General features: G+C 42.0%; 1 protein-coding gene across 5 annotated transcripts in view; it reads left to right on the forward strand.

Annotated features, from left to right (window-relative positions):
* smarcd3b (SWI/SNF related BAF chromatin remodeling complex subunit D3b) overlaps positions 1–14,063 on the forward strand; it is a 49,959-nt gene that overhangs the window by 17,706 nt on the left and 18,190 nt on the right. For 4 of the 5 annotated variants that reach the window (XM_087789220.1, XM_087789221.1, XM_087789223.1 and 1 more), the window contains exons 1-2: positions 1,437–1,665; positions 12,521–12,732. In XM_087789220.1, coding sequence (XP_087645346.1) covers positions 1,588–1,665; positions 12,521–12,732 — 290 coding nt within the window. In that variant the 5' untranslated portion in view covers positions 1,437–1,587. Of the gene's footprint in view, positions 1–1,436; positions 1,666–12,520; positions 12,733–14,063 lie in introns of those variants that run through there. The other variant, XM_087789222.1, reaches the window with a different exon arrangement.

Raw genomic sequence — 14,063 nt, forward strand, 5'->3', positions numbered from 1 at the left:
GTTTATTTCCGAGGGTCCGGTAGCTCAGCTCGCTCGGCCCGGGACGGAGCCTCGGGCCGAGCGGTACAAACGCAGAGAGGTCGTCTGAGAACGACCTCTGAAGACGGTCTGAAGGACAGGAAGAAGAACGGCTCTTCATGTCGCCATAGCTGTCACTAGAAATAAAACCGTTAGTTGAAGCTACTTCCTCATGAACCTGTTCAGTCCAATCTTTCTCCGGTCGCAAAAAGAGATCGGTGTCCTTCTAGTGCCGCGACCGTAGTCCACCTGGGACGCCCCGGAGACGTCTGTACCAGGGCTGGTTCTCGTAGAAACGATCGTTGGATAAAAGCGTGGCGCTAATGTTGCTAATTTCCCGAAGGAGTTTTCCCGGGAGATCGATGGCATTCGATCAGTCTGTCTGTCCGTCTAATCAGAGTGGAAACGAAGCAGCACTTGTAGACAAACTTCTGTTCGCCTCCATCCATGAGGCCTCTTTTAAGACCCGGTCTGTTTCTGCCGTTTGATACAAAGTTGCTCCTAAAATGACTGTCATTTGCTAAGAGACCACTTCACCGACACTTTGGTCAAATCCGTTTTAAAACCATTTTATTTAAAAGGTGTTGGCCTTGACCGAGGATTTCCAAAGAGCATTTTGTTCTCCATGTTCACACGTTTCATTTTCTTTCAGAACCAAAGTAAGTAAGTTGTTACCTTTGCTACGTGTCGCTCGCTAACACTCTCCTGCAACACGGGATTGTAGTTTATTACAGTTTATAATTTGTCATGTTTATGGTCATAATAATGGCCTTGTTAGTGTCTGTCTTTAGTCCGTCAAGTAGACCTGTGGTCCCACCTCCACCTGGGTACGTCGGTGAGGCGTTTGCTGCACAGACGTAATAAATAATTCATATGATATTCATTGTATTCAAGTGGTATTCATAAAAAAAAACACCTGATTATATCCATTTTTACCACAAAAACAGGCCCTTATGTAGACTACACTGTCCCAGAAGATAACAAGGAGGATCGCAAGCTACCCGCGAGGTCCCTTTAAGAGTCCTTTTTTTTCTTTTTTAGAATGAGCCCAGACGTGGAGCTCCCGTGTGTTGACTGTGGCCTCTCTTCGGTCACCAGGGGGAGTGGGGGGGTGGGGGGGGACTGCAGCAGCAGAGGTCCGGTTCAGACCTCCCCAGCCCCCCTAGTCCGGACCAAATGGCAGCCTCGCCTCACAGCATGCCCTTATCTACCAATGGAATGCAACAGCTGTGCGGGGGAGAGAGACGCGGTGGGCTGGCTGAAACCCCCCTGCCGGACCCCCCCTTGCACGACAGCCCTCCACCCCTTTTTTTTTTTTTTTAAGCAGGGCTCCTGAAAGGCAGCTCAACTAAAAAGTGAGCCAGACACTGGCAGGGATCTACAGTGGGAGAGAGGGAGGGACGAGCGAGAGAAGAAGGAGAGTCAGGGACAGGCAGTGCTGAAGAGGAGAGCACAAAGAGAAGGAAAGTGGAGCAGGGGAGGGGAACCGGAGGCTGGGAGAAGGGAGCGAGGGAAAGACAAAAGAAGGAGAAGGGAGACATCGCAGGGTGAGCGGAGGGGACTGAGCAAATGGCTACGGAGGAGACGGCTGGGGGAGCCAGGAAAGCCACCAAGAGCAAACTGTTTGAGTTCCTGGTCCATGGAGTGGTGAGTGTTGCTGTCTGTCATTCCCTTGAAGGGAGCTGGCATCTGTGTGTGCATGTGTGTGTGTCGGCGCGGCAGAGTGTGTGTGTGTGTGTGTGTGTAAGATAGCTGGCCATGTGAAGGTTATTTCCAGCCCCCTGGTTCTCAGCCTGCCAGGGAATTGCTTGAAAGAATAAGAAGTGGAGCAGCATGGATGGATGGAGGAGGCTGAGCCGCACAGCCATGGTTGAGAAGAGGATTCGCTGGCGGATAAAAACTAAGAAAATAAGAAGCCCAGCGGCGGCGAGGCAGCTCGTTCTCCTTTAGCTAACCGGGCACTGGGAGTCAAGAGACAGACGTGGAGGGGGTGCGGGGGGAGGAGAATGACGACCCCCCCAAAACAACACGCTCTAGAGCCGCCCCTCTTGGCATGCTGTTGCTTACGGTGAAAGGATTCGAACCTGTAAGGTCACGAGGCGAGCGGACGTAGTATTGTTGGACGGGCGGGCGTCCAATAGTGGAAATCAAGCAGAACAATCAGTCCATTCATGTGGAGGAAGCGTGAAATGTCAAGTCAAGTGTTGCTAGTGGTTAGAGGTCAGGCAACTATTGCCCTAAATCCTCGAGTGCACTTTAATAAGCGGGCGCCGACGAGCGTGGTCGTGGGTATGAACGACGGGATTCGAAAGGATCTGAATCGCTCTTTCAAAGTTTCCCCAGATGCGGTTTGTCAATTTTGAGGCGAAAGCGAGTTCGCTCCGGTTTTACTGTTTCTCTGACTGTTGACTTCAGGAGCTGCATCGTTCTCCGTGCTCCTGGAGAGGTTGCATCAGGGTCATGGAGGTACAAACCCTCGCCTGGATTGTGTTTTAGTCGACGGTACTCGATAGACGAGATGTCTGCCTAATACCGCTGATGGTCAATATCTGCCCGAAGACAAGTTTGTTGCAGTGCAAACATTGAAATCTATAGTATTTGTCTCCATTGTGGTACCAGACTTCACCCTGAATCATCTCGTAGATTATCTCTAGTTATCTGCTAGACGTTGCCATTATCTGGCTTCACTTTTTAAACCTAAAGGACGCCCTTAGCAATGATCATGCCTATGTTTTTTAACCTTGGTTGTCAACATACAAAAGCGTCACACAAACAGTGCAACAACATCAGTATTTGACCGTCGAAGACACTTAAATTAGGTCCATAATCTAGGTGTAATCTCATTTTATTTTACACCTTTGTAACCTACGTGCGAAGGTAACACGTAACGGGTGGTTGACACGGCACACAAAAATCAATTGTCCAACATGTCAAACACCGATATATATATCCTCTTAGTCATACTTACATGGCTATGCTAAATAAAGCCAATTATTTTCTTTCTACGTTTGGATTTTTTCCTCTTAACTTGACCTTTCTCATTGCACTTTTTGAACCAAATGCTTGAAGGTGACCTAACTAAGGAGAACACTTCTTTACACCACCATGTCACACCCCTCGTACTTGTAATTTACACTCCAGTCGCTTGGTCAATATCTGTCCAACAAGTCAAAGAAAAATTCTTGGTTAGATTCATATTCACACCATCCAACACCTTTCACCCTTTTGAGGTCCCACCTGGGAATCGACTCTATGAAGTGATATATGGCTTTGAAAGTGGTGTTTCATTGCACTGGAAATAGTACATCATGGTACCAAAAAAAAGAGTTAATACTTTGGTTTTGAGTGCAGTATTTAAACGTGGTTCAAGATCGCAGTGATCCTACGATGTTGTCACATGTTGTGTTGCATTTTGGTCACGCAAACGTTTCAGTATTTTGTTTGCCATCGGTATGTTTTTGTTTTTTTTCACATGATTACACTAGTGGTCATAATGTTTTTTGTATGCCTGATTATTGTAAGTGTAAATATCAACATGATAAATGATGTAAACATCGCCTCTTGATGCTTTTGATGCTAACAGGATCGGATGCTAATCCTGAGTTACTTAATGTTAGCCTTCGGGTTTTAACAATTTATTTAGCCTGTCGTTGTTATGTTTATGTTAAAAACAATTACAGTTTGTCTAAGCGTCATATTTTTGACTAGAATTCTCAAAAGTAATCAAAAGAACGTGACATTTGTTGAAATTAAAAATGTTATGCAGTATAGTAGGAAGACTTAAGTAAAAAACACTGCACAGAGTCACTAAAGGATAGAAAAAACGACTAAACACAACACCCAAAGAAACTCTAAATTTGCCGCCTCAGATTTAACTAAGGAATTAATATTGTCTTGTGTTTTTTTTTTTTATCCAGGAATTAATTGTGTTTTATTGCCGTTTTGTTTTGGTGGTTGTGTTTGGCGAGTCTTGTTTCCTTCAATAATTGACTTAATTTTTCTGATTACATTTTCTCCGGCTACTTAAGTTAAGTGTTATTTTGTTAAGAGATCTGATTGGTTAGTTTTGTGTTAAACAATGTTTAATCAGTAACTTTGCTTAGTTCAATCTTGTCAACTGCTTTTGTAATGTGTTGTGTCAGTCTTGTGTCGTTGAGAAGATCTGTTGTTAAGTTGTTATTTTTAGACAGTTTATAAATGTTGATTGTGGTACTTTTTGTGTTTTCTCAGGTGTTGTTGTATTTGGTATTTTTTTTAAATCATGTACAGCATTGTCTATTTTCATTGGTTTAGATTGTGAGTGAGACAACACTAGGTTGTGTTTGATGGTGTTTATTTACGCGTTGTTGTCGCTTGATTCATTGTGTTTACTATTGTGCTATTACTATGAGATGTTGCAATTATTATTATTAATTATTTGTGTTTTTCAGAGATATTTAGTCGTGGGTTACGTTTCCTGTCAATGTTCTCTTTCATTTGTTGTTGTTTAGTTTTATTTACCAAAACACATCTCTTGTGTTGCAGAATTGTGGTTTCAAGAAGTAAATTAGCTAGTTGACCTTTGTGTCTGAGTAGTGTGTTGTTGTGTTTCACAGTTCCAGGTAGAAGAACTTGTTGTGTTTCCTCGCAATCTTCATTCATGTTTTGTGTGTTAACAAATGTGTTGTCCTGTCCTTTATTGTTGTGTTTAGTTGTATCCACTGACTGTTAGTCATCTAAAGAAATCCGACAAGATCCCGGCGATGACTGAGGACGAGAGGATACAGTTTATTCCAGCAGCTTTTAAAGTATATCTTTGAACACATTTTGGTTTCCAAACAAAGGAAGCAGCTACGACTTGGTCATGTGTTCTGTAAATTCCGCAGAAGCAAAGTCAAGTACTCGGACAATACTACATAAATATTCTACTGTATCGTCAGATTCAATACACACTTCTACTCGTGTCAATCTCCTGAGTCTGCTCCACAGGAGCTGTGGTGGTCGCCTCACACACCGTAGGAAAAAGTATTAGGAAGGTCATCGGAGCTCAAGCCTCCAAACAGCTGCACAAACGCCTCCACGAAAGCGGCGTCTGCTCCGAGTCGCGCTCGTGAGATTGAACTCAGTTTTAATCAGCGCTGATGCGGCGCCGCCTGACGGCAGGTAGATTTACACGGCCGAGGAGGAAGAGCTATTGTCTGGCTGACAGCGTCGGTCACACGGAGTCGACGCCTCGCAGAGACTTTGGGCAACAATGGAGTCCGTGATTGATGAGACGGACGAGCGCGTCCTCTCAACAGACCAATTAACCTTGATGAGGCTGCGGCGGCTTCCAGCCAAACACCGAGCCGGGACAGTCTTGCCGGGGCGAAAGGCTTCTTCTCCGGGAGGTTCTAGTCCGGGTGGCTTCCGCCAAAAAAAGGTTCTGTGAGCACAGATGAGTGCGTGCTTAAATAATGAGCAGACAAAGTTGCAGTTATTGAAGGTTAAAAGCGAGGCCACCCTCAGGTGTCGGGGTTGGAGGGGGGGTTGGTAGCTGGTCCACGTCCCTCATTATCCCTTCGCCTCCGTCCGGCTTCATCCTCTCTGTCGCTCATTAGTGCGAGTGTGGAGGTCAGAGAGAAGAACCTCCTGCACTTAAGAATCTCTGATGATGGATAAGAGGAGCATCCGAGGAATATTCAATCAGCTGTTACATTATGACCGGCGGCGTAACGTGGTAGAGCTCCTGCAGTGGTCAGTATCTCTGAAGGTGATCTGAGCGAGAAAGAGGAAGGATCGTGGTGTCGTTTCAAGATCCTCCGCCTGAGTCGCTTTACAGTAAATCGTCCGTAGGAAAAATAGAAATTGGTCATTGTTTTTAAAATAAATGTGTTAATATGAGCTTAAAAAACAACGTTCATTTTGTATTTATATGAAGAATAATATTTGAGATATGACTGTTGTATGAATTAAATATATAAAGAAATATTCACTGAATTGTTTTGTGTTAAACAATAAAAATAAAAAAATGTTTTATAGTGTGTATACATTATAAAATGAAATAGTAAAGTAAATAATCTAAAATAATCTAAATAATTATGCCTTATTAATTGTAATATATATTTCTGATGTACTTTTCCTCAACCCGTTTTTTTTTAAAATAAGTATATATTTTCTTTAAATAATATTTGTGTTAAACTAATTGATAGTTCAAATTTGTAAAAATCGACAACACATATTTTAAATGTGTAAAGATGTAAAAAATATTATTAACACTGGTGAAAAAATGAAAACAAAAATACAAGAAAATTAGAAGTATTTTTTAAATTTATTTCTCAATAAAGCTTCTGAAAAGCTTTCAAAATGTGGCAAAAACACACAAGAGAACAGTTCAAAAACATTGATTCCCATTCGTAGAAAAATACAGCCCTTGAGCTCCTGAAACAAGATGATCAGTTTTGATTAGATGTGTTTGAGTTTCTGTTGGTCGTCCTCCAAAATAAACCAATAAATAACTTTATTGGATGAGCGCACGTCTGCCGAGGAGCGCGGATATACACACTTGAATTTGACCGTGAAAATCAATTAAGAGGAACAATCCTAAAAATGTGTCGCGGCACCTGTTTACTCTCAATCAAGCTTCTGTCATCTCTGCAATATAAACGTATTTCGCTCCTTAAAACAGGATGATTTTTTTTTTTATTCGGTAAATGAAAGCGAGGCTCTGAGCTTGATTGAAATTCCGATCACTCGCACTTTTTGGGCCGAGGATGAATTCTGAAAAGGAAGTTTCTCGCACGCACACGATAATCTCCCTGGTAACAAACATTCAAGAGCAGAAATGTGTGTCTGTGAAAATGCAACATAAAGGTTAATTACATTTCAAACTTTCTTATTTTGAATCACCCACTGGCCTCTGGCTCCGACCCTCGACTCTAGCCTTGTGACGCCACTATAGCTTCTTGAAGTCGTGCTAACAGCTTGATGACACCAAAAGCTTGGTACCTGTCAGTACATGATCCAGGAAATCTCTGTGATAAGTGAACGCAACCGCTATAGTCTGTCTCGATGCTTTTATGGCAAACTGACAAAAAAACAAACTCATAACTGCGGAACTGACAAGCCGGGCCAACAAAAACCTAGAAATCCTTAATAGTTTACATGAGTTTAACCACTGGATGATTCATTTTTCACTTCAGTTTCCCCAAGATTGAAGCCTTGAATCGAAGAAAGAGTGACGTTACATCATCTGCTTTATAAATAAAGTTGTATTTAATAATCGAATGCACCGATCGCTCAGTTCCCAGATCATGTACTACAGTACTAACATACGCTGTTCATTTGTTATTGGTTATTGTCCTAACGGACCGAGCAGATTTTCCAGATGGTTTACTTTAAGTAACGGCAAAATTTTGTAGCTTCAAGCTTGATAACGCTTAGCTCTGTGACGCCATTAGCTCATTCGTGCCTCAAGTTCACTGGAGCCGTTAGCTGTTGACTTCTGAGCTCTCCTACGCCTCTAAATCACTTATGATAGTACCTGGATGACCCTGCTAGCTAGTTGGTTCAGCTAGCGTAGTGACGCATCTATAGTTCTGATGTTTTTTGTTTAGTGGAACCACTTGACAATGTCACCAGATCAGTGACATCTCTAGCTTGGGAGCTTCTAGCTAGGTGAGGCTAACAGTGCAGTCGTGCTAGCAGTTTGTTGATGCTACTCGCCTAGAAAAACCTGAAGAATGGCGGTCTGGTGATTTCTCTAGCTCTGTCCAGCTTTAGCTTGTTGACGCTATTAGCTCGTCAACAGTTCGATGACACTTCTAGCTTCATAATACTGCTAATTTGGTGACACCTCTACCTCTGTGACGCCATTAGCTCGTCGGTTCTTGTTGACGTCTTCGACTTGCTGACATCTCTAGCTTGGCAACCCCGCTAGCCTTGTAACATCTATTGTTTTGTCAGGCAAACTAGCGCAGTGACACTTGTAGTTTTTTGACCTCTTAGTCTCAGTGATGCCATTTCCTTGATGACCTCACTAGCTGACTTCTAGCTTGGGCTGTGTCCCGAATCGCGCACTTCTCCGAGTGCACTGGTTTATAGTACACAATAACATGCGTGTACGATGATGTGTAAGTGCACATTTGGCCAGTGCGCAAACTTCAGACAGATAGTACCTTCTCAAATCAAACACTGCTGCTACACACTTACCGGAAATGACTCGACAGCTTCTTCTTCTACTACTATTTAACGCTGATCGCAATCGGAAGCTGGAACACTATCGCCGACACTCAACAGCGCTTTTCACCAATTAAAACAAGTCATTAAGTTGTGTTTCATTGTGTTATTATTGGTGTTGTGTTGTTTTTGGGTAAAATTTGCGTTTTCTCTCGACATTTACGCCAGTATCTGCTCCGAAAGACGCGGCGTCAGTGACGTAGCTTCCGTTTAGCGTCATCTAAGTCACTAAGATGGCGGCTGTTGAGGGTGTAAAGTGTCCATCGATCCACACACAATTTTCTGGCCATTTGAGTGTGCACTACATTTTCGCATACTGCTAATTGGGACGCTCTTGTGTACTTAAAATACTAAGTGTAAGTGCAGAAGTGTGCGATTTTGGACACAGCATAAGTAATACTTCTAGCATGCTACCAAGCTCTCTAGCTTTATGAAGCTTCTAGCTCAGTGACCTATGTTGATGCCACTAGCTTGCATTTCTAACCTGCCGCCGTCTCCTGCTTTGTCACACCATTAGCTTCTAGCATGCTAAAGCTGCTAGTTTACGGACGCCTCTTGGTCAGTGACGCATGAAGTACTGATCCTTAACCCGCTAACATCTCTCACCTGGTGACGCCCCTAGTTCAGTCACACTACTGGCTTGGTTATGACACTAACTAGATGGTAGCACTAGCTTGGTTAAGTCAAGTAAATGGTTGATTTATCTACATCTCCTGGTCCTATTCCAGTTTTTGACTTTGTATGATCCAACTATCAATGATGGAAGATGAGACCAAAATGCCAGTGGATCATGTGGACTGAAGAAAAGAAGGGAAAAAAGATGCCGTTTCTAAACTTTCTATTTTTCCCTTCACAGTCCAGATATTTTTTATTCCTCTCAGTCTGAACAAATGTTTTTATGGATCACAGTTTTCAACTTTCATTAAAAGGTTGAGATTGGTGAGCCTGGGTTGCTTCAAATCCCTCCAGCCCTCTAGATATGCCAACACTCTTCTCAGATATCCATCCACGGGAGGATTCGATCGCTGGCAGAGCTCCGAGTGCCGCGCTGGACTCACTTCAGCGGGTCAGATTATAGAGTCGCGCTCATTGTCTCTCAATTTACTGGAAGTTCACCCAGAACAGTAGCCGGATCACCTCCAGACTGTTATTTTTTTTCTAAGTTATCCGGATTGTTCTGGAGGAGACGGGAGTTTCTGAGCCGGAGATCCTGAACATATGTCGTTTTATCCACTCGGCTCTTCAAACACCCCCCCCACACACACACACACACTGACCAGAGTGACAGCGACGCCTGCTACGTATCTCTGGTCCCTCATAATACCTCGCCTGAGGTCTTTGAACGTCAACATATTACAAACCTTCATCTAATGTTTTCTCTGCTGATTCTCTTTGTTCACACTCGGGGTCTGTTTGTCTGTCGTCCAAAGTTCAGATGGAAATGTTGGTTTAATAAAGTCACGCGACTGTGTTTTATATTGACGACAGTACCTTTAATACCACAGTACTTTGATACGTGCTGGAAGTCTATTAGTAAAAATTAAATTAAAAAGTAAGCTTTGTCTAAACATGATTGAGCTTCACACTAACACAAGACAACAGCCACATGAACAAAGTTGTTTTCTGTTTACATAAATATATATAAAACAAATTAAGTAATACATCAAACCTTTGGAGTGTCGTTTCTTAATGGACTTGGGTGTCCCTGCCTCTTACCCCAGGTAGCTGGGATGGACTCCAGCCTTTGTGCATGCACCACAAATAGAATATATAAATAATAAACATCTTGTAAACATTGTTATCAAAGCTTTAATTCGTGATGAGTTATTTGAAACTTTAAGATCCTGTTTTAAACTTCATCAAAACTGATGTGAAGTAAGCCGTGGAAAAGTTAGGAGGTAAGAGGACAAATGTGACGTTGCAAGATTGAACTACTGTTAGAAAGGACATGAATAAATGTTCTCTCTATGGTGGCCCTGAAGGATCAAATAGAACCTGCATTTGCCTTATATTAGCTCCAACAGAACATGTTTTTCTACTTTTTGACCTTGAAATGATCTTTATTTTGCATTAAAGATTTAGAAGAAAAATATCATCATTGTTAACTTTAACTTATCTTTGTTTTGAGAATTAAAATGTCATCTCTTTCTTGGGCATTAATAGAAGTCTGTAAATACTGTAGTTGGACAAACAAAAAATGTAAAAAGTGGTGAGAGGAAAAACTTTCTGTGCTAAAAGGTTTCTGCGTCAGAGAAAAGAACCTCTTTTCTGCCTGTTTATGCTCCCAGAAGTGGTCGCAGGTCTCAGCAGGGATGCTAGAATTTGGCCACAGTTGATGTTGTTGTGGTTTTGTTTGAATGAATTTTCGCAGTTGTACTTTTTCTTTGTCAATGTTGTTTGCCTGTGAGGTCCACCGTACTCTCTTTATTAATGGATGATAAGAATAATGTATGAAACATGTTAGAGGTACATGTTTTTTAACATGATGGAAATAAAATATTAAATAAAACATTTATTTCCTTTTAAACTCAACACAACATCTCTCTTTCTATTTTTGCCGGCTGTATATCTATAGAATAAAGAGCTTTCAAGGGGTTTATTTTTCATTTATTATATTATAAGTGTCTGAAAGCATCACATCAAGGTTCCAGGTCTGATTCCAGCTTTACTTAACTAACAGAATGTTCTTTCTGTGTTTGTTAGTCTCATTTTCCTCCTGGGACTCTAGGTTTCCCCAAAAAAATTGAAATCCATACAAAGATAATAGTTTTTAAAATGCATCCCATTTCTTGACCACTAGGGGCGCTCGCCTGTAGCAGCTCGTAACTACGGTGGAGTTTATGGTTTTCCGGGTGAAACAAGAGAACCAGTGTGACTTATTTTAGGTCACAGCACAAGAAGTGAACTTTCAGGAGAAAAACATCATCATGTCCTGCAGTCGTCAGATTTACCTCCAGTAGTGAGGCTCCATTAGTGAGATGAAGTGAGGATGCTGAAGGACAAAAACACACATCATTAAAACAAATAGTGACAACATTTGAAGCTACAATCTGATGATTAAAACCACGAGAACATTGAATCCAAGATAGTTGTGTGTTGTTGTGTGGAAACTGTTGTCAGGCTGAGTGTGTGTGTGTGTGTGTGTGTTGTTGGGGGTTGCAGCAGTGGGAGCGACAGGAACAGGTGAGAGCGGCTCAGCTGCTCCCAGACATCACAGCCGTGTGCGTTTTGACACTGTTTGCATTGTTGAGTTGTGTGTACTTGTGTTTGTGTTGCTTCTCCACTTTTAACTGGCAGGAGTAAATCTTCCAGATTATTAGAAACTGTTAAAATATTTGCACGCTTTCTCACTTTCGACAGTCAAACTTATAGTGAATGTAAAAGAACATTTTGTCCACTTTAAGTGATCGTGAATCTGAAAAAAATCTCTTGACCTTGATCAGATTTCTTCTTCTGTCCTCACCACAGCACCGACGCCCTTTACTCCAATTAAATCATATTTTTGAGAATGTTTTGTAAGAGTTTATAGAATAAAAACACACACATTTGAATTTTGAAAAAACATCAGTTGAAACAAAGATATTTGAATATATACTTATATATATATATATAAACAAATGTATTTAGTACCTCAATATGTTTATTTGTATTTATTTTCTATTTGAAATAAGATTTTAAATTTGGTTTGATAAATTATACTGTATATGAGTGTGTGTTTTTTTATACATGTATTTATTGAATTATTAATTATTAATAATTTTGTATACATATATATATATATATACATATATATATATATATATATACATATATATATATATATATATAATATATAAAAAATGAAATTATATATATATATATATATAAGTAAGAACAAATAGATGTATCATGAAACAGTTTCAATAAATAGTTACTGTTGTCAAACACATTGAATTTGTTTTCAAAAGTAACCGCAAATGGTAGTTTTTGTGTCTCAATAGAATTAACTGACTAATGAACTTCATCAGTTTTCTGTCTCCTCTTGATTTGGTGCAGCTCGGACTGACCCTGGCTAGCTGGGACTAAGCATCAGACTTCAGATTGGTTTCTTTCAATATCGTCCTCGCTCGTCTGGGTCGCATGAGGTGTTTGAAGGGTCCAGTCGACTCGTCTCTCAGATCTTCTTGTGAAGAAAATAAATAGAAACACAAATAAAAGCTGCGATAGATCTGTGAATCTGCTTTGTTGTATTTTTAGAAGCAGTTATTTGTGATTCTAATGAGTCGGTGCCGTCGTGTGACTCTTCTCTGCGCTCTCGTCCTCGCAGCGTCCCGGTATGCCGTCTGGAGCAAGGATGCCTCATCAGGGAGCCCCCATGGGCCCCCCAGGACCCCCGTACGGCGGGAGCCCGGCGGTGCGACCGGGTCTGCCCCCCCAGGTGATGGAGCCCAGCAGAAAGAGGCCCGCCCCCTCCCAGCAGGTCCAGCAGCAGCAGCAGCAACAGCAGCAGCAGCAGGCGGTCCAGAACCGGGCCAGGAAGTGAGTCTCGTCCGCTCGGCTGCACTCTCTTCACACTGGGACTCAAACTGATCCTTCATTTTTGTGACAAGTGCTTCACTGATGGCTGATTAATAAAACATCTCGGCGCCCCCTACTGGTCCCCGAACATGAGTGCTGGGAGGTTGATGGTCGTTTGGGAATGATCTTGATATTCCCTTGTCAGAGTGTGCAGAAGAAATAACACAAGCAACTGATAGCAAAACATGTTTCACTCTACCCATGAGTCGCAAGCTGACTCTGACTCACTGCTTATGAATCATGAAGTTAAAGGCGAGAAACAAATTTTTTACATTAACCCTTGAGTCGCAAGCTGACTCTGACTCACTGCTTATGAGTCCTGAAGCTGAAAGCAAGAAACAATTACATTTTCACATTAACCCATGAGTCACTAACTGACTTTGAATCACTGCTTATGAATCCTGAAGCTGAAAACAAGTAACATTGACATTTCCAGATTAACCCTTGATTTGCAAGCTGACTCTGACTCATCGCTAGTGAGTCATGAAGCTAAAATAAAGAAACAATGTAGTTTTGACATCAACCCATGAGTCGCAAGCTAACTCTGCCTCACTGCTAATGAGTCATGAGGTTAAAAGCAAGAAACAATGACATCTTTACATGAACCAATGAGTCGCAAGCTGACTCTGACTCACTGCTTAATGAGTCCTAAAGCTGGAAGCAATAAAAAAAGAGGTTTTCACATTAACCCATGAGTCACAAGCTGATTCTTACTCATTGCAAATAAGTCCTGAAGTTTTCACACTAACCCATTAATCACTAGCTGACTCTGACTCACTGCATACGAGTTCAGAAGCTAAAAGCAAAACATAATTCATTGTCTATATTAACCCATGAGTCACAGACTAACTTAGAGCAATAAACACAAACAAACTATTTGCAAATAAGAATCACACATTTTCTCTCCGGCCATTTTTATGTCCTTCCTTCATCCTCTATTCCCTCCCTCTCTCACTGGATGGCAGGTTGTGTGTTCACACACCAGTTTTTGTCAACACACTCACACACACACAAGTTTGTTTGTGGCAGTTTGGCTCATTAAAACCCAGATCGATGAACACTCTCAGTACCTGCAGCAACATTGATCCTCCTCTAATTAAGCCGACTTGTCGAGGGGAAATGTTGTCCGGCCCGGGCCGCCACGATGTGGAGGTTCTGATCGATGGGCCAGGGTGACCCGCGCAGGTGTGTGACAGAGTGTGTGTGTCCTCTGGCGTGGCGACCCGGTGTCGACCCGGCACCACTCTGGCATCCGGCTCGGACCCTTGCCGGCTGCTGACTTAGCGCCGGGT

The sequence above is a fragment of the Callionymus lyra genome, chromosome 4 (genome assembly GCF_982586985.1).
Source record: "Callionymus lyra chromosome 4, fCalLyr1.hap1.1, whole genome shotgun sequence".
In the NCBI taxonomy this organism is placed as follows: domain Eukaryota; kingdom Metazoa; phylum Chordata; class Actinopteri; order Syngnathiformes; family Callionymidae; genus Callionymus; species Callionymus lyra.